This window comes from Ciconia boyciana, chromosome 14 (genome assembly GCF_034638445.1).
Source record: "Ciconia boyciana chromosome 14, ASM3463844v1, whole genome shotgun sequence".
NCBI classification, from domain to species: Eukaryota; Metazoa; Chordata; class Aves; order Ciconiiformes; family Ciconiidae; genus Ciconia; species Ciconia boyciana.
This window is the reverse complement of record NC_132947.1, coordinates 3,286,281-3,314,040: the sequence shown is the minus strand read 5'-3', so window position 1 is coordinate 3,314,040 and position 27,760 is coordinate 3,286,281. Positions and strand designations below refer to the sequence as shown.

The 27,760-nt window shown below is 44.6% G+C and overlaps 1 protein-coding gene and 1 long non-coding RNA gene across 6 annotated transcripts; one reads left to right on the top strand and one right to left on the bottom strand.

Annotated features, from left to right (window-relative positions):
- Positions 1-2: 2 nt before the first annotated feature.
- Positions 3-4,268, bottom strand: BHLHE23 (basic helix-loop-helix family member e23). Of its 2 annotated transcripts, XM_072879454.1 has the most exons (3): positions 3,489-4,268; positions 2,370-2,587; positions 1,565-1,575 (listed from the first exon to the last, which is right to left on the bottom strand). In XM_072879454.1, exons 1-2 carry the CDS (start codon positions 4,144-4,146, stop codon positions 2,550-2,552), a joined length of 696 nt encoding a protein of 231 aa, XP_072735555.1. In that variant the 5' UTR covers positions 4,147-4,268; the 3' UTR covers positions 1,565-1,575; positions 2,370-2,549. The 2 variants fall into 2 exon arrangements, with proteins under 2 accessions (XP_072735556.1, XP_072735555.1); XM_072879455.1 differs by having other exon boundaries at positions 3-2,587; positions 3,372-4,268.
- On the top strand, positions 3,768-27,760 carry LOC140659612 (uncharacterized). Of its 4 annotated transcripts, none has more exons than XR_012045167.1 (6): positions 3,768-4,026; positions 6,051-6,145; positions 17,874-17,985; positions 22,298-22,495; positions 22,985-23,087; positions 27,420-27,760. It is a non-coding gene; the product is annotated as an uncharacterized lncRNA (long non-coding RNA). The 4 variants fall into 4 exon arrangements; XR_012045168.1 differs by lacking the exon at positions 3,768-4,026 and adding an exon at positions 4,407-5,536 and having other exon boundaries at positions 23,016-23,087; XR_012045169.1 differs by lacking the exons at positions 3,768-4,026; positions 17,874-17,985 and adding exons at positions 4,407-5,536; positions 9,982-10,142 and having other exon boundaries at positions 23,016-23,087.

Genomic DNA, 27,760 nt, shown 5'->3' with positions numbered 1-27,760 from the left:
ATTATGTTTTCTTCGAAGTATGAACATACCAGGATAATGAGTACATTAGAACACATGATCTGTATTTCAGTTTCATCTGAGCATACACCATAAACCCTTCTTGGAACAAAAGCGGGCATTGTAACAAGAACATTTGAGCAGGAAAAAAAAAAAAAAAAAGATCGGCAGCATTTTGAAGTCCTCCCTTCGTATTCTCTGAAACACCAACTGGAAGCAGACACTTAAAACCTTACATGGTACACAAAATAAGTTTTCTTTCATAAGCCAGAGAAGGGGAAAAACAAATGACAAGTTACAGGATCTCATCCCCAGGATAACCATGCACATTTGCAAGGTTAGCACCGATGCTTCACACACACAAATGCAATAATCACATGCTAGTTTATCCCCTCCCAACAAAATCATCTTTCCAGCGGTATTAGGCATTCGCTTGGCAGCGGTTTTAGCAGCAGCTCAGCACAAAGCGTAAATCACATCGAAACAGATGCCTTCCTGTCAACGGGAAACGCAAAGGGCTCTGTATGGGTTTCAACTCTGTCCGAGAAGAGTTAAAATCCTGCAAGTCCGTGGTGGCTAGAAGCAACTCACAGGACTGAACTTTCAGATGAACTGAGAAGTTAGTCAACTTTGTTTTAGTTTAATATCAATTTGTTTGTTGCAGGAAAAGTTATGATTGGACTTTTTTACTTTTGAATTAAAAACCTTGTACTTTAAGGTTGATTTTAATAATGATTTACAAGTTCCTCTACTATTGCTTGGATAAGTTCTAAATTTCTGTTTTTAATACCTAGCCTTGTAACAGTACTTAGATACTCAAGCTTGCTATTTTTTCTATCAAAATTTTCTTTAATGCAAATTTTATCATCTGTATTTGAAATTCCACGTTTAGCCTCCTGAGATCATTTAATTCAAAGTGGGCTCTCAAAGAGCCTTCTGAATATTTCAAAGACTCTCAGAAGGGGGATTTTTAGGATTCTAGGTAGATACAGTAATATGAGCAAGCTTTTTACTCATGTAAATTATAGGAAAAGAATTAAACAATCACTGTACTAAAACCCATTGTTCCAAAAATAGCTTGTGTCTCAGACTATGAAGACTTTTTTAGGCTCTGAAATTAGTGAGCCACTTCTTTTGCCTTAATTATTTGAGAAAGAAGCAATTATAAATTCCATTATTATTAGTGTAAGTCTTTAACCAAACCAAACTCACATTTAATATTAAGCTGTTAAAATACTTTATTCTCCAACTATTTTAGTTTTGGTGAAAAACAGAACAGTTAAACTAATGTCCATTCAAATATTCCCAACTGCTCAATCTTCTGTAAACCAGAAGTAATAAACATTTACCTAAAAATCATGATTCTCTGTTAAACTGACCTTTTTTTCAAAATATTATCTAGCAACAACTCAGTCTGCAAAATTTTAAATGACCTTTGCTGATTTGCAGTTTCCAGTCATTTTTGCTTCAGTAGTGGTTTTGGTCGGCTTTCGCTTCATCAAATGCCTTTTAAGAGTATTTTCAAGATTTTCTTTTACGGAAAAAGGTACAACAGATAAACTGTTCCGCAAAACTATTCTGCAGAAAAAGAAGAAATGAAGATATAAAAATGGAAATGAGCAGGAACCAGTTTTAAACATATGTCTTTATGAATGAGGCTTAATCACACACCTCGTTTTCCAAACACAAAAAGCCTTTTGGAAATGTATTAATTAAAATTAAGTGCCATAGACAAGGGGCTTTAGAGGGATGGCAGTCCTTTTCAAATTAGCATAACACTAGCGACAGGCATGGAAATTGGTTTAATAACCCTAAATAGTTACACCCCGCTCCTAACACAAATGGCCATGGACAGCTCTAGCCCCTCAGGCTGCGACTGTACCAGTTTATGTGGTTGCTCTGACATTGGGTGGGTATTCCAATCTGAACAGAAATCACTGAATGCACCTCAATTATTATTATTATTAGATAATGACTAGTGAAGCATACAAGGCACCAAAGCATTAAACATCATAAACCAGAAAACCAAAGTAAACCAACACAAGCAACACCAAAAACTTAGCCAGCGAGTCACTTTGTAACTTGTACTAATACAGTCAATACCTGGCAAGAGGATTATTAGTTTAGTCATGATATTAAATGGCCCAAACCCCACACACAGGTCTAGGGCCAAGCTGTAGATATAACAGAAAACCAAGCCAAAGGGATAAGCAGAGTCTTTAAGCGATTTCCTTCCCTGCCATGTTTCACAGGGGTGTCCTCGGAGCTAAGCTCAATGCCACAATAACCCCTTTTAAACACCACTTTCAGTGCACAGCATTCTCCAGCAAGTGTCAAAATACACAAGCTAAATCTCTACCTACTTAACTCACTCAAACATCAGGTGTAAACATCATTTTTTTGTGTGCTCACGATTCATGAGAAACTGGAGAAAAACCAAATCCCTGCTGATACGGAACTGAATGTCCACAAGCTTTTTCCAAGTATTCCGATCATTCGCCTAACTTCACAACGCTGCTCCTCCGCAAAGGACTGCCACGTCCGTCTCCGCTTTACCTTACTTCAGCGGGGGTTTTGCTTTGACTGCCAGCTGGTTTTAGAGACATGTAGGACAGAGAAAGTGGTTATTCATGTTTTTTATTTATTATAAATACATATAAATATGTTAAGTGACCTTTTGCTTTGTTTATCGTGATGAGCAACGACTCTGGAAAAATCATCTGGAAAACTTAACCAAGCTGAGAAACAGGCAAAAAGCAAGCATTAGCATACAATCACAGATTCCTCTCAGTTCAAGAACAGGTTTTTTGTTTTTGTTTTGTTTTTTTGTTTTTTTTGAGAGCAAAAAAGGCATCTTATATTGAAGCATCTATTGTTTTATCAAGAGCACTGAACTTCCCCCCCTCCCATGAGCTGACCAAATGACATTTTCATTTGGATTTGTGAGTGCAGTCCAACCCCAGCTGGCTACATAGGACACCCCCCATGATTCTGAAACATTGCATAGTTTTGCAGCTGGATTTTGCTTCCCCCCCTCCCTTTTAAGCTATTTTTAACACAGGTTGATCATGCCAAAGAAAACTCACTGAGGTTTCCATTTCCACCTCTCTCTCCCTCCCTGTTTTTCTATAGTTTAGTTTAAAAACTGTTCAAAAACTTTGTGGATCAGAGCAAGCAGGAAAGCAACATTATGCTCACAGTCCACTAACAGGCTGGGAAGGAAATAACTCTACAGATGAAGTTGCGTATGGGGGGTAACTAAAAGTTGAAAGTGGGTGTTTTTGGGGTCCACGCAAACTGCCAAATATTTCCAAATGGGGTGCAGGGAGGGGGGTATTTAAGAGAAGCAAACAAAAAGAAAACCCAGACTTAACTGATGGTAGGAAGCCAGGGCTGATGGTAGTGGAAAGAAAAGTGCACAGAAAAAGAAGAAAAAAAAGAAAATAAAAACAAAAAGCCCGAAGAAGCCAGAAGTCAAGGCTTGTCATTACAGTGTTTGCAGAGGGCAGAGGCGGCTCCTGTGAAGGCAGTGCATTTCTCGGGGCAGCCGGGCAAGGCCGTGCCGCCGAAGGGGTAGACGGCCGACTGTCCGAAGGGGTTGAGGGTGGCGGGCAGCGGGGTGCTCAGCGTCTGGCCCTGGTTCAGGTAGGCCACCAGCCGCCGCATCTCCTCCAGGGCCTGCGCCTGCATGAGGATGTAGTTCTTGGCCAGGAGCAGGGTGGCGATTTTGGAGAGTTTCCGCACCGAGGGGCTGTGGGCGTAGGGGATGACGGAGCGCAGCCCGTCCAGGGCGTCGTTCAGGTCGTGCATCCGCCGCCGCTCCCGCGCGTTGATGCTGAGGCGCAGCGAGCGCTGCTCCTTGGGCTTCTTGCCCAGGGCTCCCCCCTTCAGCTTGCCCTCCCGCTCGAAGGCCGCGCCGCCCTTCACCCCGGCCTCGAAGCCGTCCTCCTCGTCGCCGCTCTGCTCGCCGCTGCTCTCCGCCGACTTGCCCAGCGCCCCGGGATGGAAGTCCGCCCCGCCGCCCCCCGGGTAGGTCCCTCGCGGGCCCTCGGCGCCGCCGTGCACGGCCCCGTAGGCGAAAGCCGACGGGCCGTAGCCCGGGGCTAGCGCCAGGTACGCCTCGCCGCCCAGCGACTTGAGCTCGGCCATCGCCTTGGCGAGGAGGGGCGGGGGGGGGAGGCGCGCTCCGCCGCCGCCGCTGCTGCCTCGGCGCTGAGGAAGAAGAGGGAGGAGGAGGCGGCCCCGCCGCTCCGCGCTGCGCCCGGGCTGGGGGCGGGCAGTGAGCGCAGCGCCGGCCCCGCCGCCCCTTATATCGCGGAGAGGGGCCCGCTGGGATTCCCCCGCCGCCCAATCAGAGGGGCCGCGGCGGCGGGCGGGGGGCGCGGGGCGGCTGGCGGCGGGCAGCGCCTGAGGCGGCGGGCGGGAAGGGGCGCGGAGAGCGGGGCCGGCCGCGCTTCGTGAGCGGCCTCCCTCTCCCCTCGCCCCGCCAACCGCGGCCCCGCGGCTCCCCGCCTTTTCGGGGAGACAAGATGGGCCCGGCGGAGGGGTCCCGGCGTCCGACGGGAGCAACAGACACGCCTCAGTGGGCACCTGGGGATGAAAGGAGACGCTGCCTCAGGAGTGGCAGGAGAAAACAGCTCTGAAAAGTGAGCGGGAATGGAAATGAATCAGTATGGCACTCTCAGGACTTGTGTCTGCTGGCTGGGACAAGGCAGCGGAGGAGAAACTGCCAACGTGAACAGCGCAGCAGCGAAGTTGCTTAATTGAGGCTGCTCCTGGAGGCTGGGGGGGCAGGGAAGGTCCATGACTTCCTAGTGCAGTCTCCAGCTTGCAGTGCCTGAACTCTCTGGAAACGTGAGAGCAGGTTCAGCTCCTAGAAGGTGACTGCGCTGAACTCCAGGCTTGGAGGAGCTTTTGAAAGCTGCGAGTTTCCCTTCCTAAAATTAACAAGAAAAGGGGATGGTTGAGCTGATGCTTCAGACTGCCTCTCACCTAGCCCTTGTTAGCTCCAGAGCAAATAAAGAATTAATTAGGGAACCAAAATATTTTCTGGAGAGTTTTCTAGTGTTATTCCCAGGGAAAACTGGAGATGTGAACAGTCCTCCCGCCCAAGCATGGGGCCGCGAACCACTCGTGGTACATGTTGCGATGGAAGCCGAAGGCATGCAAGGTCCTGACAGCTGTGGGCATGGCTTGCTGATCAGGCCGTTTTGATTTAGGTGGGGATGACAGAGGAGGCACCTGTTGTGCAGAGAGATTTCCAAGGCAAAGGCCCCGTCTGTTTCCATTTTCTTCAGAGACTCGCTTTGCTCCTCCCTTCCATGTGCCAGAAGAAGGAATTTGATCCTTGCTCTGAAGGGACTCTCTGTCCTTCCCACTTGTGGGTCCCAGTAATTGAGTGCTAAGCTCGGAAAGGAAACAAACCACTCCACATAGCAGTCTGCAGCGTGTGAGAAATCATCACTGGTGGGGAATCCTTGCCGTGACTGGTGAAGTGTCTGGTCCATGGAGGAATCTCAAGGAGAATCCGCTGGCAAAGGTGAGAGCTGCATAGGGAAGGATAATCAGGATGCTTTGTCCTGTATTCCTGCATTGAGATGATAGAGAGGGCTTAATCTTTAATTGCAACAGAAAGAGGTCCCAGTCTCATTTTTTTCTAGGTTTCTGAGACCTCTTCATGGTACTGAGTTTTAGTATAAAGATCGTATAAGGGCATACCAGGCTTTCTCCAAGCATGACGTGTGCCTGGTCCAGGCTCCTCAAGTGTCTGCTTAGAAAGGATGGGATGAATCCTGTGTAGTGACATACAGATGCGAGCAGGTGGATATTGCCTACAGGCAGATGTAACCAGTCAATGTAGGTGTACCTGGTAGGTTATTTGCTATAGTAAATAGCTTGGGTGTTAAGGTGACACGAGGCCTTTTCCAGAATGTGTTTTGTTTTTATCAAGCCCTCTACAAAGCGTAGTTAGCTTGTCCTCCTCCCATCACCTCCCTTTATGCAGTGTGCTAATGTGAAATGACGAGCTTGTCTCTCTTCCTTCTCCACATCAGAGCCAAGAGTGCTGAGATCTGCAGTGACACACACACCCTCACCCGTGGTTGGAGAGCTGCTGCCTGGAATGAGGCTGGTCCCCTGCTCTGTGAATGTAAGTCTGGAAGGTTGCATTTCCGCGTTTCAGAGTGGTGGAGCACATAAAACTAAGCTGCTGTCCAAGCCTGGCTGTCAGAGTGTGCACAAGGTTTGACCATCATACTTTTCACTGATCTTCTCTTATCTCACCTCCAGTGCCTGAACATGTTGCAATATTGTCACGTCTCTTTTTTGCTGCCCTTATCGGGCTTATCAGAGCATGAAGACCAATTACTGGTTTTAGTCACTTAATTGTTTTATGAGAATTGGACCACTTAACTACTCCTGGGACAGATCACTGTATATATTCATGGTGACTTTCAAATACAGATGAGCACAGCGTAACTTCTGCTCATCTCTAGAATCAGTCCCACACTCCAAGTGATCAGAGACAAATGAAGGGAGGTACTGGAATATTATCACTGGCATAAACCATTCCCATGAGAAAGATGTGCAGGGAGTGTTAAAAGCAGGATTGTCCCCTGCTAGAAATGATTTACCTTTTTTGTAATGTGTTGAGATCTTTCAATGAGAAGGACTAGCAGTGTTATAAAGTTTCTGGAATTCTGCTTGTAAAGACACGTTACAAGTAGTGCTGGCTTTCTGAGTATGTCATATGCATCTAACAAGGCTAATGCCAGAGAAGCATCGTGCTGAAAAGTAGAAGTAAACACTTTTCACACAGGCTCTCTAGTGCTTTAATAAATAGATGTGTTCTTCAAGGGTTATTTCAACACTGAAGGGCAGCTTGGGAGGTATATCAAGAGAACAGAGCAGAAGGATTTGCTGCTTTATATGTAATTCCAAAATGCACAGCTGAGAGAAATCATTTGGAGCCTGTATGAATCTGAAATCAAATCAGATTTAATGTGCTACCAAGAAATGCACATGGAAGAATTTGTTTTGGACTTCTCCCTCAAATTTCAGCTGTGAATATGCATCTTTGAGACTATTCAACTTGGTTTCTCACTGAAAACTGAGAAACAGAAATATCCAATTTGGGTTTTGACATCACAGACTAGATCAACAAAAAAGGAAGACAAAAAAAAATAGCAGAAGGGAGTGACTCATATGGAAGAACATTGCAGAAAATAAAATCTCTTCCAAGTGCTTTGGGAAAAATGGACATATGCAAGAGGAAATAAATTTATCACATACTATAGAGTATTTGCCAGCTTTAAAGTGGGATTTTTCCTTCTACTATTTTACATATTCAGAACTTGGTAGGAATATTTAATAATTAATAGCAGACTATTATCACTGCAATTATAACAGTTATTGTGACTGTAAGTTCCTCAAGGCAGGACCCATACCTTTATTAAGACTTTTTCAAGTCACAAACATTTTATTAAAAATAGGCAGCGTCAATGATTTGATTACTGCATTCCCCACATCTGCCTCCATAAATTCAAGGGGTTTCTGTTAGCTTGACAAGGCAACACTGCCTGCAAAGAGAAACGCTTGCTGCTTAACTGCATGCAGGGACCAAACCACGAGCAGCACGGACTGCCAATGCCACGCTGACCATCGTTTGCTGCTGGGGCTATTTCAGGACTACAGCTCCCAGGTTCAGCTGCAACTTTGAGACTGCTCTCATCCTGGGAAAAAAGGTGAATTTGGAGGTTTTAGCACCTGTTACTACAAGAAGAGCTTGAATACAATTTATTTCAGTTTTGATGCAAAGAGAGGGAGAAAAGGATCAAAATAATTACATATTTTCTTCAATTTCAGTTTTAGTTTTAAAGCCATGCACCTGAGTCAAACAATGCATCCTACAATGCCACTGCCTATTGTCGGAACATCTGTCTAGAGGAGTGGAGTGAGACAGGACTAAGCTATGAAGCAGAAACCTTTCCTCAGAGCTACATGTTACCTATCCCATGCAGATAAAAGACCTCAGGGTTTGGGGTGGACCTATTATCGAAATGTGTAAGAAAATTAGTTGCAAAGACTGCCACATTCATTTAAAAACTTTAGTTGTTTTGCTGGATAACAGCATTTGTGACTGAGGGACCAATTCACGAATGGATTTTTTTCCATCAGAAAAGAGGAGGGGGCAACCATGAGAAATGCCGTCTCCATCCCTACCAGCCAGATTTGGGTACCAAAAGTAGAACAAAACAAAATCTCTCGAAAAGATCAGAAAGAAAGAGGTTTAAGGGAGATGGATATGCTCCGGTCTTACGGGTTGTATTAGGACGGGGGGGTCGGGCAGCCTTCCCCGGGGCCCGGGGCCCTGCCCGGCTGCGGGGCTGGGCAGCGCCGGGCTGGCGGGCGGGAGCGGTGGCGGTGGCCGGTGTGGCGGTCCCGTGCTGACACCTAGCGACCGCCGCCTTCCGAGCCCCGGATTAGGCGGGCACCCCCCCCCCCTCGGCATCGGGGCAGGGGTGGCAAAGCGCTAAAAGTTCCGAAGTGACCCAAAGGGCGAACAGGCGCAATAAGACCCGTGAGCGCCTATGGGTCTCGGGTTGCAATGCCACCTCTTCCGTTTTGGATACCTGCCCTGTAAATACAACCCTGTTCCTGGTGGCAGCTGGCACTGCAGCAAGCCCAGTCTTTGGACCTTTTATTCAGACAAATGCGAGGAGAGTGAAAAGTGAAGAGGTCTTCGAGCATCAAAATGCGCGAATGGATCATCTTCTGCTGAGAAAAAATGATGGTAGGACGAGGGGAGCTATTCTACTGAAAGCTCAACTGGAACTGCTGGAGACAGCGGGTGTATACTTCTTCCCTCAGGTGTAAGAGTAGAAAATCAGCAAGAACAACCAGGTAGAAAAAGCACAAGCTATGGCAATGCTGTGCTGGGTCTGGCTATTTGGAAATGGTAGGTAGGTAGAGGACAGAAACTCAAGGCAGGGAAAAACAGGCAGAGCTCAGACCTGGCAGGCGTCTGGCCAAACATCTATAGGTCTGGACTACCTGGAGGTCATGGCTGTCACCTGGAAGCATGACAGGAGTGTGAGAAGAACTGGAGCTGCTGAAGCATTAGTGTTTCTGCTGACTTTTTGTCTATCGCTTGTCTATCACACAGCTGAGGCACTCCTCTCAGAAAATCCCTGCGTGATGCGGGAACATACCATTTTTATGTTAGGGAAGGAAGATCTTATGGCTAAGACCCAGGACTTTGGATATAACACTTCTGTTCTCAGCCCTAGCTGAAGCTCACTCAGGTACTAACAAGGAGTTTGATTCTGATTGCAAAACCTGCCTGAGAAATTAGGTGGATGTGTAAAGAGTCTGTGCTCACGATCCTCCGTGCCATAGTGGCTATATTAATTAAGTATTCATGATATTATAAAAGACAGTGAAAGCTTCCTTTACTGTCTGATCCTGCAAAGACCACCACAATTCCTACGGGTTATAAGAGCAGCCGGAGGAGTTTCAGTACAACAAAATGGTCAATATTGTGTTGCTCTTCAGACACAAGTGACGATGAAGTAAGGCCTCCGTCAGTAGCTGTCCCTTCAAGGACCTAGCAGGACGCTTTCTGAAGGAGACTTCCAACAGGGAAGGAGCAGATTGTCGTGCAACTTTGAAAGTTATTTTGAAGCAGTTTATTCAAAGTGAGAATTTGTTTAACAAGTACAGGCCTCTGAGGTAGGTTTTGCTCTGCTTATGTCACTCGGATAGTCATACTTTTTCCCCTTCACTAGGTGGCAGCAAGAAGATAGGTATAAGGATTTGCAAGATTTCTTTTTTTTAATACAGTAAGCAGAGAGTTTTCAACTGGATCCCTGTTTGAATGGATTTCTTTAGCAGTTCCCGTACATACACAGCCCCCAACAACCAAACCAACCAGCAGCAAGTTGGTCAAAAGCACTGGCAGCGGTGCCTGAAACATCTCTCTTCCAGGCAGGAGAGAAGACTCCGGGCTTCGGTGCATGTTTCAGCGTGGAAGGAGAGATTACCTGGTCTGCAGTTCCCTCTGCTGGCAAAGTCTCTACTTGCAGCAGCCCGGTACCTCCGGCAGAGCTCAGGGTGGAGCAGCCCAGCCCCACTGCTAAGGCGAACAGGTAGAGCTGAGGAGGGTTAGCACAGCAGACGGCATGGGGAGGAGGGACAGGGCCACACAGAAGTAGCCTCGGATGTGCTGCCTAGGTGCAGGGCCACAGTAGCCCCTGCTCCTTACAAGGGCAAGGGGACACCATCCTCTCTTTCCCATCTAGCTCCACCTTAAGCTTGCAGCTGGGATACTGGATTTTGAAACTGGATATACAGTTCTTGCTTCTCCCAAGTCCCAGTCTCCTTCTCCTGTTCTTCCTTCCCAGTTTGCTGAGACTACCAGCCCTTTAGCACTAGGACGAAGTTCTTTATGGCAGCCAGCAACGCAAGGAGGGCCCTTAGCTCTGGCTACACAAACTTGCTGAACAGCCCTCATCACTGCTTCTGCTAAGGGAAGGGATGTGTGGATATTGAGGCCTACACCTACACGGGGAGGAGAAAGCATGTATTTTCAGGGAGAGTTTGAGTACTCTTATGCAGAGCTATATCCCAGAACATGAAACCTACTAAAAAGAAGACAGAGATGAGGACTCCAGCTGCCCCTTTAGAGTCCAAGCAAAAATGTTGCCTTCCTTCAATGAAACAAAACCAAATGCTAAATACAGCCCCTTTCTGAGCTAGAAGAAAGGTTCAATGCATGCCTTCCTCTGTTCTCCACAACTCTCTTATAAAGTCCCTGTGCATCTTGGTAACTGTCCACAGCTGGGTGCAAGGCCAGCTAGGATCCCTTTCCTAGCCAAAGCAAAGGAGATAGCCCTTCTAGGGTCCTCTCCTGGCACAGGGGGCTGCATGCCACCAACATGCACATGCTTAGTTTGCCAAGACGAAAGCGTTGATGGAAGCAGTAGGATGCAGAAGGAAGGGATGGGCTGACTGTTCAGAGCTGAATGACTCTGTAGTCATGGCGTGGCTAGTGGGACGTGCAGTGTGAATGTAAGTGCATGGTCAGGTTGGTGCTGGCAATCATGGGCTTTGGTTTCTGTGGTCAAGTGTAATAATGAGTGCCTGTTGTCATATCCTCAAGTCTTAGAGGCATTAAGGGAGGTGCAGGGGACTCTACTGCAAACCACTGGCTTTTTAAGACACTGGCTTCTCCCATCGAGTATGCCTGTTTGGCTCTTGCCCCTCTGCAGAACTGACCCATGCATTAGTGAAGGTGATGCTTGAGAGATCTGGATGTGACAGACAGCCTTGGAGAAAAACTGAAAGGTGTTCCAGTGTGGGTCAGGGCTGACAGTGGATGCAGGACGTGTCATGGTTCACAGAAATGGGGCCAGGCTTTCTATCAGAAGGTTTTTAGAGTAGGGATTTGAGTTCAGAATAAGGTCTAGACTTCTCTCCCAGAGACAAATGCTCTGTTCTCTTTCCTGCCTTTCTGCTTCTCTGGGTGCTTTCAGTTGCCTCCTGCAACGTGAATAGCCCAACCTAACAATTGTGGGAAAACTTGGCTGTTCTAATAAGACAGGGGAGCATTCGAAAATGGATTAAGAAGGGATTGAATGTGTCTTGTGAGAGCTTGACTATTGATTTCTAACCCTCCCATTCTGATGTTATTGAAGAAATTATTTTCTTCTGCACTGTGCAGAGATTAAATATTAATAAATAGAAAATTAAAAAAAAAGGGGGAGAAAAAGACCAGATCCCAAGACATGCCACTGCACAATTAAAAAGCAAATGAAGTATTTCTAGAATGAAAAACTTTGTTTCCTCAAGTTTTCTTGAGCTCAGAGTAGAAACATAAGGGGTTTTGATGAGATCATTTGTAATATTTCTATTTAGTGTTTTGTAGCAGAGATGTGTGAGTTTGAGCCACATCCCATTGCAGTAGGTTCAGTATAAAGATAGAATAAAAAGGATGGAGATTTACTTAGATCTCATTCACCAGTGACCCATTTACTCACTGATGATGAAGTAAGGGGGAAGATGCAGGTCTACTCTGGCTCCACTTACACTGCATCCTGCAGTCATACTCTGTTCCATTAGGTTTCTATTTATTATTTAACACGAGGAGATGGAAGACAAGGCATACCAAGATGATTTTTATGTCCTAGACATTTCACTTGTACAAACATTGCACAAGCTGCTACTTCCCATGAACTCTGTGGTTCCCAAGTGAAACCCACATCCTTGGGTCTCTGAAGCAGGAGGGGAGCGGACAGGCAACCTGCATGCAGATCAGGACTCCTAATGCACACAGGCTTTGCAAGGAAATCTGCTTCCCGCTTTGAGCTCACCTATGAGAACTGCAGTTATTTTGCCCCATCTCCCCCCTCATTCCAGAGAGCTGGGCAGTAAGTGAATGCAAAAAGGGCACAATGAGAATCTCCCACCCAACTTCTGCAAGATTAGTGTTCTCTCTGTAGCAGGATACACATAGAAAATGCAAATGAAAGTTTGGAGGCATTTAATGTGGAAGACCATTCTTTTTTAAGGGAGTTGTTACCATGAGAAGGGGGCTTGCTAGGGTCTTATCCAAAGGCTGCAGAAGTGTATGTGTGTCTGCCACCCGGCATTCACATTCTTTCCCAGCACTCTAAAAGGTTACTTACGTTGGTACATTGTCCAACAAATTCAGAGCAAAGTTAGTGAGTGGAGACAACAGAGGAAGGAAGAGGAACTAGCTCTAGTGTCCCATGAGCATAATCAAAGGCAGGATTTGGCCCACTGCATTTCTCCACTCCCATCTGCAACAGTCAGTGGTGTTGCTGGCTGATTTCCATTCTAACCCAGTAGCTTCCAAGCTGCACAAGATGTACGATCAGTGTTTTACATCCCAAAGAGTCCCTTCTTTGACAGACTCATAGCTGGACATACCTTGACTGTTCCTGTCTCGATTCATCTTCTTTTTATGATCTCCCTTGAATTTAGTGGCCGTGTCTGGTTGTGGCTTTGCTGCTGTCAGTTCTTCATGGCCTTAATGCTCAGGCATTTGAAGTCAGCTCGTTGGCTTTGGATCTTGTCACCATGTTACTAATTTCATTATGGTCCTGTAGCCTGTTCTTTGTTTCCTCAGCAAAGCAAGCCCAGGTGGGACTTTCAAGACAGATAAGCAAGCCTGTGGGGAGAGACCCCTTACTTGGATGGCAGAAGCGCTGACCACCTTCAGCCAGTAGAGGAGGGGGAAAAGAATTGTTTCTCTGGATTTAAGGGAAGTTATTTGATAAATTTGTGCCAAACGCACATGGAGAAATGAAAGCTTGGCCCTGGGCTTCAGATTCTGCTGTAGGGCTGAGCAGGTGGGGCTCCAGTCTTTAGTCTTTTACTGATTCACTGTGTGCCTGAGGCCCTTGAAATCACTGGGAGTCAAGAAGGTAAAGGCTTGTGAAACCCTGGTTATAAAGTCCTAGAGCTTCTGTGGCTTAACAAACGACTGCCTATCACCAGAGCTGGAGCACCTAATCATGCGCACTCTCAGTCTGCTCTGAAAACAAAACACCCTAAATTGGAGAGTCGTCCAAGAATTTTTATATAGACAGTTATTAGGGATCAGCTGATGGGTGGTAACCCTGTAAGCCACAGTAAATCAATTGCTTTCTGTTATTCCTCATGCTCTCAGCCTCTTTCTGTGCTTCAGTTCCTTGTCTTCAAAATAGCATGTTTGCAGTCCTGGGGCCTGAGAGGATCACACAAAAATGATTGTAAAGCACTGATATGGTAGATAGTGCTAGAGTCCCATACATGTTCTCCAGTGTTGCCTGGTGAGATGGTACAGTAATGGAAAAAAGTGAGTAAATGCCCTTCCTGGGTGTATGAGAAGAGCATGTGCAGATTATCCAGCACGTCACACCTAGGTTTAGAAGCAACATACGGCATTATTTGACAGACACTAGGCAATATTTAGTGACTACGCAAGCTATATATAATGGAATTATGGAGGGTGTGAGAAAGCAGCACCTCCTCCCATCTGCCCCCTTAAGGGACACAAATGCTTTGCTATAACAGTGTTCCCCGAGAGCTAGAACTTTAGCAAATAAGGGACTTTATTAAGTTGTTAATAAGATTTCATTTTCTCACTAATGCTGCGGTGCTACATTATTAATTTAAAACTGTATTTAGCCTGACATGCTAAAGTGCTAGGCCTCATTATTAATGCATAAACCCATGCCTCTGTTGTTTAATTAAACACCATGATTATGAAGTTCTGATGTGGTTTAATGATAGCAGGCTGGAGTGGCAGTACATTCCTGTGCTCAGATCTCCCCCCTTCCCCCCCCTCCTGCTGCTTTCTCCTTTCATTTCCCTTTAAAAGCACAAATGCAGTTGTTGTTCTGCTGAATAAACACCACATGACAAATGATGTTGATCTTTCCAAGGTGACATAGAATTGCATTTTTATTTTCCTAGGTTTAGCTTCTTATTGACCAGAGATTTCTATCCTCTATTTTTTAATGGCTCTGAAGGAAACTGTTTGTATTTCCCCAGAAGACAATGTAATCCTTGCTCCCAATGAAGTCAACAGGACTTTCCAACTGATTTCAACGGGACAGAGTTTCACCCAAAGGCAAGAAGAGACCTCGAGAAGAAGCCTAGACCGTTGTTGTATATGTCTGTTTAAACATGGTCATTTCTAAACAGTTGTTGTCTTGGAGATGGAGCTTGTCAAGGGAAGATTATGTTGTACTGAATCACGTAAGAATTAAATGGATCTAGACCAGGATAATAAACCCTGCGGGCATTTCCTTGCTTCAGTTTCCCCACCAGCATCCTTCTGCATTGGGCTCAAGTGTTTTGGAGTCATTGTTTCATGTAGCCCATAATTTATTGTATTCTCCTTTGCAGGACCAAGACTTTCTGGGTATTTCTCAGAGACTTTCTGCTATGTATCCCTTCCTTTCTCCCCTCAACGTTCAGCTTCATCATCTTATTCCTCCCTGTTCCTTGCGATGATTCTTTCTGAACAGCAGCTTACCCAACCTGGCTTGCCTCTTACTTTATTGACTAGGAGTGAAATTAAACATATTCTTATGTACTTTCCTGCTTAATAAGGATTTACGCAGATCAGCCCTCTGTGCCTTTGTTTCTCTCCATACCCCTTGCCTGCTTGTCTGTTCAAACAGGAAGTGCTTGGCTTTGGAGTCTGCCATCTCCCAAACTTTGGGGTCCTCCCTCTCTTTTGAAGGCAAAGGGGGTTTTGCTGTGGTCTTTACTGGAACCAGAATTTTACCCCAAGCGTTTTTTCAGCCGAGGCAGACACTGGTCTGGCTAGTGGAGAAGGACAAGGAACAAGTTGCATGACTGCATCAGGGGTGCAGGAGCACTCATCATTCTGGCCATTTCTAGCAGGGTGGGTAAAGTCCCTCTCTATTGCCATCCAGGTGAATTCACAGCTGACAACTAGTGCTTTGCTCAGCGGAGCCCAAATGTTGTTTTTACATAACCATTTGTTTGAACCACATCTTTGATTCTCTTCCTTGTATCTCTCAAAGAAGAAAATTGTTCATTATAATCAACCATCCTTTGCCTTCTTGCACTGAAAGTGAGTGCACAGATCTGTTCTCTACATGTGCAAATACAACAGAAATGTTACCAAGCTTAATTTCTTTTAGTAGATTATTTTTTTTTAAAGTATGTGTTCAGCAAAGTAACCTTTCTCTAACAAAGAGATGACCTTTTTGCATTTATGTAGTGCTTGTTGCTAGGATTTAGATCTTTACTGAAAGCTGTTATTTCTCTTAAGTACAGGAGAAAGTGCATTTTCACCTCCATTTGGGTAAACTGTCATTTTCTACTGTTCACTGCTTTTCTCACCATGGAATAATAATTTGAGGTTCAGTGGGTTTTTTGAGAGAATGCATTCCAGGAGTGTGGTGGGGCCTGGGAAGTCCTCTACGTGTGCTAGTGGGGGAGAAAAGGAAGAGGAGGGAGAAGGCTTCTGAAATATTTAAGGCTTCTGAGTACTGCAGTTGCTCAGCTTCTGCCATCAAATCATATTCAATTTAGGAGGGTCATGCAGGTATTTTATAATCGTACACAAAAAGCAGCCGGTGGGTAGCTGAGAAGCTATACATGTATGCATAATGTATTATTTTCTGGTGGTAGGACTAGCATCCATGGGAAGCCACTTTAGGTAGATTTAAGAGGATTCTGTCCAACCGTGATACTGATGAATAACAGAAATAATCTAATATTACTCTTTGTATAGCTGTGTTACTGGTGTTATTACAAGTCATACTATTAATACTGATGCAGTAGGAACTAAGCCACTTCCCATGCAGTAGGCTGTAACAGTGAAAGGGAGCATTAGACACATGTATGCAGATCACTTCATGAGACATAGACATCAGTATCTCACTCTTTCTTGAACCATTTCCTTTATTAGTTCTGTAGGTAGTGAGAGACTAAAAGAAACTGCAAAGAGGAACTTGACTAGTTATCTCTCTTTTCTCTGCAAATTGAGCATGGGAAAATCTCTCAATTCCTTTGGTGTTGGACATGTATGAAGTATGAAGACCCTGTCTAGTGGGGAAGAAGACCCAAAGACTTCAAGAATGTGCAGCTGCAGTTGTCTCCAAATAGGAACATGCAAAGTAAAAATGTCCCCTAAGAAAATTCACGCTTTTCTTGGTCAAAATTGCTCTTCAAACACATGACTTCATAAGCTGGATATACTGTTTGCCAGTCTCACAGTATTTCAGGAAGCGGAAGGCAGTATCTTAAGCATTTATCAGTCAGGTATAATAATTGAATTGAATGTATTGCGGGGGAATGGCACAAAATTGCACTGCTCTGTGCAGAGGGCATTGCATGCTGTGGTTTCCAAAAGGTCAGTCAGGCCAGCCAAGTTAACAGCACTAGTCCCCCTTTACATCCTCTCTCTCTGTCTCGCATGCACTTAGAAGAGAGAGAGCAATCGACAGTTTCATTGCAACTGAAACAACTAAAATTACTCAAGTCCAAATCCCTCTTCTCCAAGAGACCATGAATTCAGCTGGATCAGAAGCCCTTGGTTAAGCAGCCCCTGAAAGTCTATCAGAAGTTTATTAGTATGGTAATTTATCTGGGTAAGCGCATAAAGATGCTAATTGAAATGGGTTTTTATGCATTATTTTTTAAAGGCAGAAAGGTTGGGGATTTTCTAGGAAGAAAAGTAGAATTGTCACTTATGTTCCATCATGTCATAATGTTATAAATTCATTATTTTCCTATGCTTCATTTTAATTTTTTTATTTTAAATGCAAAGAACAAAGAACTTGATACTCCAAAGATTTGGGGCTTGTGCCATGTCTGGTTCTGGTCTTGATGCATGGAGATAGATTGAATTAATCAAACTTCTTCACACTGCTATTTAATCGGGTTTACAATTAGCTGAGGGCTGCAGGTCTCCCGGGCCTATCAGCTTTGCAAGCAGAAGCTGTAATACAGCAGCTCTGCAGCCACACACTGGGAGTGCCTTACAGACCAGATTGTCATAATGTGGCATGAAATTAAAGCGTGATGTTACTTGACAACAGAATTTCAATTTCTCCCTCCCCCCGCCTTTTTCTCTTTAACAAAGTCTCTACCTAGACATAGGCCTCCGTGTTGAGTTGCACCCACCTGCTCTAAGCTACACAGCTGCCTTCAAAAGAGTTTCTGATACTATTAAACCGATCTCTGTTCCATTACAGTCATTCTGATATTCTTCCCTGTCTGCTTTCAATGGCAGATTATTTTGCTGTGAGGAGCTAACAAGCATACAGCTCTTAACTTGTTTCAGTTCTTACTCAAATGTATTGATTTCGTCCCTCCCTCTCTTCTCACAGCGCAGAGGGTTTTCACTGGCGTCTGTTCTCCCCAAACCTGCCTGCGCAGTTATGTCAAGCCTCTTCAGCTGCCTTGCTGCCATTTAGAGTGGTTAAACCCATTTCCATTCAGGTAAACAAACACCGAGGAGTGGAGAGCCTGGGCTGGTTTTTCCTTCCATCACCCCTCATCTCTCGAGAAGCAGTATGGATGCACAGTTAGGAAATGGGATTTATAATTCCCCCTCCCAAAGGCAAGTCAAGATCTTGTGAACAACACCACCAGCACAAATTAATTATCTGGCTGTTGATGATTTTGTGCTGTTCAGGAAACCTGTCATAGGAAGAGTTGAAAAGAAGAACATAACAAACCCAGAAGGGCTGGCTGGAAAGAGGTAAGGATCAGGTCAAGTTGGTAATGGAGGATGTTATTCCCTCCTTGAACTGACCTGGAATCTAATCTAATTCAATGCACACCTTAGAAATCAATGGGTAGATGATGAAGCGTTCCCTGCAGTTATAAAGGAAAAGGTTGGGCATATGTTCCTGATGGTGAGATTTGACTGTGGAATAAACTCCCAAGCTGCAAGACTCGAAGGTGCTGGAGTTACACTGGACAAGGAGAATCACACTCTAGGTTGAGAAGCCTGGCCAGGTGGTGTACGTGGGGATCCACCTCTGGTCCTGCTGAAGGGAATGCGTGAGGCTCCTGCAGAAACAAGGTCTGGCCTTTGATAACACGGTTTGGTTTCTCTGGACCACACTCACTGGTTTCTCATGACTTTTCTAGGTCTGGGAAGTGATCAGCCCCACTGGTGGCCTGGCCCTTCAATTTGCAATGATGGATACTGCTCGTTAGTTCTGTGCTTTTTTCCACCTCTTAATTAAAAAAAGTGTTTAAGTTCCACCTCTTCTAATATCAGATACTGAATAGAAAACCAAACCGTATCCACAGAACAACAGCTGTAGAGGGGTGACAGAGGTGAGATTCATGCGAAACAGACATAATTATGTCTTCTACATTCACTTTAACTGTATCTGCTGCCTGAAATGGCACAGAGCTACAATTCTGAGTTATTTGGACATATTTAATCAGAGTAGCCTCCATTTAGCTATCAAACATAGGAGCAAAATGAGCTTTGCTTATTAAAAAAACCAAACTCTGTAAACCTCTGTCCCCCATTGCTCTCCATTCTTTTTTCTTTCCTGCATGGTGCTGAGCATCTCCCAAGGATTAAGCGATTATTCAGAAAATTGATTCTGCTCCCATTGAAGGTGATTACTTCCCCCATGCTGAAATCCACAAAAGCACAATCAGGTACACAACCAAGGTAGTTTTAAGCATTTGCATCTTATACAGGTTGGCCTGCAAACACCTGTAGTTTTTCTGGCTGATGGCAACCATTTACGGGCATAGGGGGTAAGGAAAAAATCAGTGAACTTTAAAAAGCAAAATAAAAAGAGAACATTCTTCTGATTGAGAAAAATCAAGCTTAATGAACTGAGATGAAATAATTTCCTCAATTTGCTTGGACATTTTAAATTAAAAGCAGAGTGTAACCTCTGCTTGTAAATTACTGTAAACATTTCAATCACTCTAATTCATGGTAAAAGGGAGGAAAGGCTGGACTATGGAATGCTAATCAAAGATCACTCCTGGGAAGTCAGACTCTTTGTTTTCCCCTATTTTTTTGGGTCAGAGTGTCTAGGACTTTACAGAATTTCATATATATATATATATGAATATTTATGAAGAGCTTGCTAGTGACAGACCAGGCTGGCCCTGCAGGCCCAAAGGAATTAATGTAAGTTCCAGTCAACCATGAAAACCCACTAGAATTGAACTGTATTTCAGCATGGTGGATAAAGCACATCAAAGAGCAGAATTTCTATAAGATAATTACACACAATGCAACTCTAATCACAGAAAGACTGTGGATATTGCTGATAAAGCGTAATAAATCTTTTATGACTACGCCTTGTTCTGCTGAATCAGCTTTCTGTTTCTAGTGCACTAAACTCCAGATTCTTGCCCTTATTTATATATTTACAATTTAAAAAAAACCCACACATCAACTAACGATTTACTGTAGCTTCTGTGAAAGGTTTGGGCTTATTTAGTTTTTTGTTGTTGCACTTGTTGAAGTGCAGTTAGATGAACAACAGCAAAATATTCATCTCTCCTGTCTGGCAAGTCTGCAGAAATAAATTGTCTATAAGCTGAGAACCTGCCTTTCTGTGGTTGTATTTTAAGAAATTGGAATAATTTCAGTTCTGACAGTTTGAAGTGTTCAAAATTCGGGCTCTCTCTCTCACACTCTCTAGCACCATGAATTTGTCTCACAGACTCACAGAACGGTTGAGGTGGCAGAGAGCTCTGAGGATTATCTAGTCCAACCCCCCTGCTCAAGCAGGGCCACCTAGTTGCCTAGGACCATGTCCACTTGTGTTTTGAATGTCTCCAAGGATGGAGGCTCCACAACCCCTCTGAGCAACTGGTTCCTGTACTTCACTCTCCCAGTAACATTTTTTTCCGTACATTGAAATAGAATTTCCTGTGCTTCAGTTTGTGCCCATTGCCTCTTGTCCTTTTAGTGGGCACCACTGAGAAGAGTCTAGCTGTCTCCCAGCTTCCCACAGCTGCTGTCCCCTTACACACAGGTGTAAGCCTGGGGACTGAGCAAGCCCTAGCACAGTACGGGCCCTGAGCAGTAGTAACCTGTGCCTGATGCTGATAACACCCCATTCCTACAGCAACAGGGGAACTGGAAACATAGAGTCTGCGGTCACTGACTGTTTCTTGCCTGTTCTTGGGGACTCCTTGTGTCTCACTGTGGATCTCGCTCGTATATCAAAACATCATCTGAGCGCCAGCAGACACATTTATAGAAGGTGTCTTTACTGTTCCTTAATCAAGAAGCAAAAGTTTGCCTTCTTCATGTGAGCTTTGCCCTTCATTTGTCTTTCTGGCATATGGGCAGCAGAAGGTCTCTGCTTCTGACAGAGTGAAAGAATTTTACATATGGTTTAATTACAGTAAATTATCAGCAAAGGGAAGAGTTTGCAGGGGGACAGCTGAATCCCGCTCATGGGTTCAGTGAACGTCTGCCCAGGATCTCAGTGCTCTGCCACGTTTCACAGTGACACCTTGCTCCACCCCAGAGGACAACTGTTCTGAGCAAAGTCCATCCCTCGGTGTCTCTCTGTGCTGGGAACCTTTCTCGAAATGACAGCATGGGAAATGTCTGGCTTCTCAGTCTGTTGTCTCAACTTTGTGCTCTGGGAGGAACATGGAGAGGAATTTGATGACAGGATCAATATTTCCTAACTCCAGATTCATATCCTCTTCTAATTTCATAACTTAGAGGCTGATGTCCTCTCTGGGTGTTGTCTTCATTAAGCCTATGGCGAGTCTGAACATGAACTGATATATCCTCTGGCAAGTAGCTAGATACTCTCTTTCACATCTGTTGTGCTCTCCCGATCCCTTCGACAAGTGGATGTTACTCAAGCTACACTTAAGGCTTTCCACAGCCCTTGTGAGTGCACCATAACTTCAGAGCCTTATTTATATTAGTAGCATCACCCTGGTTGTCACCCAATGGGAAATGCTTTCGTATGCAATCCCCCAAGCAGACATGAAAGACCATGTCAGGACAATGGAGGGCTGCAGAAGATGTTCTTCCTTTGCCTGATTTACATCATATCTTTGAAAGCATGTCCCTCCTGTGACAGTCTGAAGCGAATAAACAAAGTTCCTGGGGAAATGGTATGCAGTGTTCAAACACTTTGCTGAACTTTAATGTTCTGTAAGTTGTAAGGAAATGACTACAAAAGCCTTGGGAGAGCAAAGGAAGAGAGTTAGCTCAAGGCAAGGTGATATTCCCTCATTAAAATCTATTTGTGCAAAGTTAAGATGTCAAAGAAATTTAACTTGTTCCAAGGGGGTATGAAAGCCCATGTTATTAGTGATCAGAAGGGACTTGGGAGTCCTATTTGCCAAAGAGGAGGGTGTAGTGAAAGAAAGGAAAAGAAAAAAAAAAAAAAGAAAAAAAATTGTGTTTGAGCATTTAGTGTTATCTTAGAAGAATAATGAATTCAACTGCCTTAAAACAACAACTTTTGTTACCCAAGTATGGATCATAGAAAATATTTTTAAGAAAAAAGTCTTCAAAATGGGGGCTGAGATTCTGCATGCAGTTTTTCAAGCCATGCTGCTGCACACACAGAGACCCACAGTCCAGTTCCAAGGGCAACCAACCTTGTATCACTTCACCCATTTTCATAGAGGGTGAATGAGGTTGTTAAAGGCCAGATTATTAATTCTTATATTATCCTGCGTATGCTTGTGTGGATGGTGTGTGCCCCAGAACCGTGGTATCACATGCAGGGTTAGAATGAGATATTTAGCATTAAACCTGGCACTTCTTTTCATATTTTCATAGCTCAATGATGACAGCATCAGGCGTTTTTGCAATCCAAGAACCAAACACTCCTCAGATGCAAACCGTTTTGTGGTTGTTGGGGGTTTGGCCCTTTCGATGCAGGGGTTGTGGCAGAATCAGCATTTGCATCTGTGTTCAAAGTTGCCTGACCAGAGATGTGGCAAGAACACCATGTGGTCCGCCTGCCCTTAACTGCTGGTGAGTAGAGGGGGAAATTAATCTGGGCCTTTGATTCTGCACTTCATGGTGTATTAGCCATCTGCAACAGTGGGAAAAACTGCTAAAAATACTAGTCGGAAGTACTAATAATCCTGCCTCCAGGAAAAGTAGCTTTGGCTGATGGTGGGGCATGCATGTGAGCCAGACCGCAAAATTCAGCAGCATTCCTGGGCACCACGTGCTAGCAGTGACCCTTTTCTGTGCCTCTTTCCAAGTGCCATACTCCTCGGCAGGATCTGCAGTGGGACCTGCTTGGGCAACTCAGCCCGTGCTCCAGAGAGAGCAGCCGAGCTGCGGCAGGGAGGGGGTGGCAGCAGACGATATTGCAGTAGCACACACAAAAATGGAGTTAGGATAGCTAAGCTTATGACTCTCCGGGGCCCTGCCAGAGTCTCGGTTGCTCTGTGAGTGGTAACTGCTGAGGATGTGCATAGTGCTTACTGCATGCTTTTTTTCTCTTTCCTTGAGAAATCAGCAGAAATCTCCTATCTCTGCCTAGGCTGGCCTGTCCATCTGTTTTGACGGCTTCTTTTATCACTAGCAGTCGTGTGAAGAATGAGCACATTAAAAGGTAAGGTTCTCTTTTTGTGCTGATAGTAGACGAGGCCCTCCCCCAGTTTTGCATTAATGTAGAGTGGCGACGTGGCCATGGGCTGATTGCATTTGCTAATGTTAATCACCAAGGGGCCAGGCGAGGTGAATAAGTGAACTATATTTTATTCAGTTTGACAGAAGGAGGAGTCGAATGGAAATGATTTTTATCTCTGGTTGTGGCCGACCTAAATTAATGCTACCTCTGGTGCTGAAAGGCTCAGGAGAGCAGATGTCTGTATTTTATATGCTCTCCTTCGTAGGGGTATCAAACCACACATCAGACTGTGCGTTAACTTAGGGACAAAGCTGATCCGTGTCCCCAGTTGCATGGGCCGTGCAGCCTGAAAGATGAAGATGTAGGGAGTGAAGTCACGGTTTGTTTTGCCTGCTTGAAACAAAGACAGGTCACTAGAGCTGAATTTCAAGTGCTGGTGAGGTGGATGGCAGGTCCTTTACCATGACATGAGCAGAGGGAAAGACAGGAGGGAAAATACCTTAGCAATTCTTCAGCAAAACACTAATTAATTGCTGAGCACCAGTGATGATTACTACCCTGCCAGGAGTGTAGACCCCTGTAACCAGTAGCTCTGGTAGCTCTGTCTGTGTTGTTTTTCTCTCAGGAGGCTGTTGAGGCTCTGCACTCCCAGACCAGGTGAACAAGGCTGCATGTTGGGCTGTTCCCCAGACTCACCCAAACCCTGCAATCGAAGTAATACTGAAAGCTTTCAAGGTTTAAATAGGGGGTGAGATATTGCAAGGGACAGATATTGCTGCTGCTGTGTCCAGGTGGGAGAGAGGTTACTAGAGGACCCTTGTCTCTAACCTCCCTCCTGGGGAGCAGTGCTGTGGGCTCCCTGCCCGCGGGATCCAGGGCACTGCTTGCCCAAGGGCTGTACAGGGGACTGGTAGGAGAATGACCAAGGCCTGGCAGTACCCAGGCACCAGAAAACCTTTCCTGCCTTGCATCTTGCATTTACTTCTTGGGAAAGCATCTTGCATTTGCATCTTGCATTAGCATCTTGCATTTGCTTCTTGGAAAAAGAAACACTGTGCTAATGATGGATAGGTGAAAACAGAGCAGTCACTGGAAACAGAGAGGATGGAAGAGGCTTAACGAAATCTACCCAGCGAATGAAAGAGAGATGGGAAGGAGAGCAAACGGGGAAGCAAATGTGATAATTGGCAGAGCGTGGTAAGCAGTGCCACCCACACAGCTATGGGTGGGATGTTGGGAGCTAAGGCAAGAGGCACTGCAAGCACATTTCCATTTCTTAATTCTCTGTATCATGCTCCTCTTCTCATTTCAAGGTCTGATCAAGTCTGACTATCGTCACCCCTTTTTGCTGTAAAGACACCTATTAATGTTGACAGTTTAGGTGGCTGGGGGATGTGGTATTAGTACTGACAAATGCTGGTAATTTGCAAGCAATGTTTTCCCTCTAGCACCAGTGGGAAATCACCTAACCTTTGCCAATAATTCTCAACATAACTCACAAAACCTCATCTTCTATCATTACGAGGAGCGGCATTTCTGAAAATTATCAGCTTCTTCTTGAATCCATCCATGCTAGACTACACAGAGGAGGTGATATTAATCAGTGTGTGAGGCCCACTGTAGTATTAAGGATTCTCTTACAAGATCTTTTTACCATATGCTCTCTGATATTAAGCTTACTTGATTATGCTTTCAGATCTTTTTTTCCAACCTGTCACATCACTTGGCTTTAACTATTTTTTAGCTGTTGTTATTATATCAATTTTTTTTAACCATAATTTGCTTAACATGTCTGTGGGGAGCACTTGTGTATGTTTATGCTTTAAACCAACACTGATTAATCAATAACTGGTAGACTGGTATCAATGTAATTGGCACAGATCTGAAGGCTGCAATGGGGACAGTGAGCCGAGAATCTGACCTGCCATCCATACACTCAAGCACAAGTAACAGATTTTCAGAAGTGCTGAGCTTAGAGCAGCTTCTTTGGAGAATACATTGAGCTGTTGGCCAGTTAAGTCTTTGGCAAATCTTGCCTTAATTTTTCAACTGAGAATATACAAAGAAATGACACTGATAGAAAATATCCTGGCACCTGTGCTGAGCCGAGGAACCTCCTGAGTTCAAATACAGCCTGATCTTATTTTGCAGAAGCTGTAGCCGAACAATGCTGATAGCAACTGTCTTTAAAGTGAAATTAAAATGTAATGAGGGTGGGAGGCAGGGAGAAGCTAGCATGGACCATCTGAGCTGTTGCAATTCTAGAATTCATCAGTGCTGCTGAAAGCGGAGAGCGGCTGTTGTGTTATTGATGCAGGGGGAAAGCGAGGTTATTGCATTATTGACATACAGTAGGTGGAGAAAGATTACCATGTTAGCAGCGGTACAAGAAGCGAGATTATCCAAATGCAATAAGCCATTGTTACAGCAATGACATTTTTCCACACCTCCCCCCCCCTTCTTATCCTGTCCTTTCCACCTCCCGCCTGCATAATATTAAAGGTCAGTAATATCCAGACAGATGGTTGGGAGGGTTTACAGAGAGGGGCTGCTTTCTTTGGTCATTTTTCTGAAATGGTGATTGTGCTCAGAAAAAAAGAAAGCATTTGGGTTTTCTGACTGGGATTAACTCATCCGAATGCCGTACTAGGCAAGAGAGAATTTGGGTTAGGAGATTGTCCCTTTCACTGACATCTGCGCTACTCTATATGACAGCTCTGAGAGGCACAGCTGCATCATAGGCACTGGAATAACCAGGGGATAAATGCCACTGGATTTTGGCTCTTTATTTAATAAATAACTTTACTAAATGTTTTTTTGCTGTGAAAAAGGGGCAGTAAGATTTTGAGGAGGGTCTCTGCAATGCGTTGATCCTTAAAGGACTCTGATCCCTCATTGAGAGAGTATTTATCTCTCAGGTTCACTTTTTTGCTTCTAGATGAAACCTGTCTTCTCTTCTATTTCAGTTCCCTGGATTTAGTTCTGTCTTCATCTGGAACTGCTTGTTTGCTCTTAGAGCAGGCTTCCTAATACTAAACCATAATTGAGTAAAATCATTACCCACTGCAGAGGAAGTGACTCACTGTGTAAAATATCCTCCCTAGAAAATGCATCAAGCTGTGTTCATGGGTCAGATCTGCAGTTCAGAGAAGTTCATGTCAAGAATCCCTATCGATGGCCGTGAGTTTTGGAGCTGGTCTGAAGTGATCAGCTCATATCCTCCTGCATTTAATTGGGTTACAGGGGCAACTTCTGAACCCTGATCCCCAGGGACGGAGCCACAAAGATTGCCGCGTCTGCAGCAATCTCATCTGTCCATGGTCGCAGTCAGGGAGAGAAGAATGGCTGCTTAATCAGACGCACAATCTGAAAATGTCACATTATTATTTATGAAGTGTTTAATAATCACACCACAATCATTGGACGCAGTGAGGTGGAAAACGAAAATGTATTTTTTCAAATAATATATTTGAATTCTGTTATTTTGGGAAAAAAACACTAAGTAAATGATTTCTTTTAATTTGAAGAATACAGTTTGTGCTAGTCTTGCAACAATGCCTCCTTTATGCGTGGATCAGAAGTCACACACGGCTGGGGCAGTCTTGAATTTAGCAGCTCGGATCAGCTAGATGTGCCCCTCTGCTGTCCACATGCATCTCTCACTTGCTGTTGTGAAACCCTGCAAAGTTTGTTCAGCTCTGAGCATCGCAGCCCAGGCGCTGCATTGTCTCTGAGAAGCAGCACACTGAGAAGTTCAAACCTGGCTGTGTCTGTGAATACTAACAATAATCTATAGCTTTTAGATAAAGCTATAGTATAACGGCATTTTCAGCTGGGATAAAGAAACGGCTCTACCATAAAACCCACTTACCTAACTATCCCAGGGGTGGCTGGAGAACAAATTGCATTTGGATAGATGTGGGTCTGGAAACGGGACTGGTGCAGGGAGCATTTCTGTGTGTATTTGCATGATGCTGGAGAACGTGACTTGTCTCATAAGAAAGGCAAGCAGGCCACTGTGCTTACTGAGGGAGAAAAAGGAATATATAGTGCTTCTTTTCAGACAGAAATTAATCTGAAAAAATGGATTGGTGTAATTTGTAATTATTAGAGATGTGTGTCTGTTTTTGCCTGTATGTTTCACCTAATATTTTTTCCATCTTGCTGTCTTTCCCTTTCTGACCAGGGAATTATTTTGTAGCAGCGCTTTAAGCTTAAAAATATAAACGCTTATCCTCTCTCACTGTTTTGCATCCTTTCTTTCCAGACTGGCCTTTTCTTTACTGATGTCTTGCTTCATTTTCCTGTTTTCAGATCACGGCTCTTATTTGGAGTGGGGTCCTCTGAAGAGCTGAGCTGCTCCGTGTCCTGTCGCAGGGGAAGGGAGTTCAGAGCACATCATTACTCCAAGGCTGGCACCTTTTGCTGCCTCCTAGTTCGTGTGCCAGCATGATCAGCAATCGAAGGCAGCTGAGGGGATCGCAGAGTCCAGGCATGTAGTGCTGCTCAGGAATTTGTGCTCCCTCTGTTGGCTGCCTGGCTCTGGAGCAATGGAGGAAAAAAATAAATGTTATTAGGTTATGTCAGGCAGAAACAATTTCTCTACTTCTAATTGCCTGGTGACCAGCAAGCCAATTTTGGAGGGCGCTATCAAA

Excerpts from the sequence above, each read along its gene's own strand:
- BHLHE23 (XM_072879454.1), bottom strand. The coding sequence starts at position 4,146 with ATGGCCGAGCTCAAGTCGCTGGGCGGCGAGGCGTACCTGGCGCTAGCC. Across the intron at positions 2,588-3,488 it reads CTCTGCCCTCTGCAAACACT|CTGGCAGTCAAAGCAAAACC; the intron begins GTAATGACAAGC and ends CTCTAAAACCAG.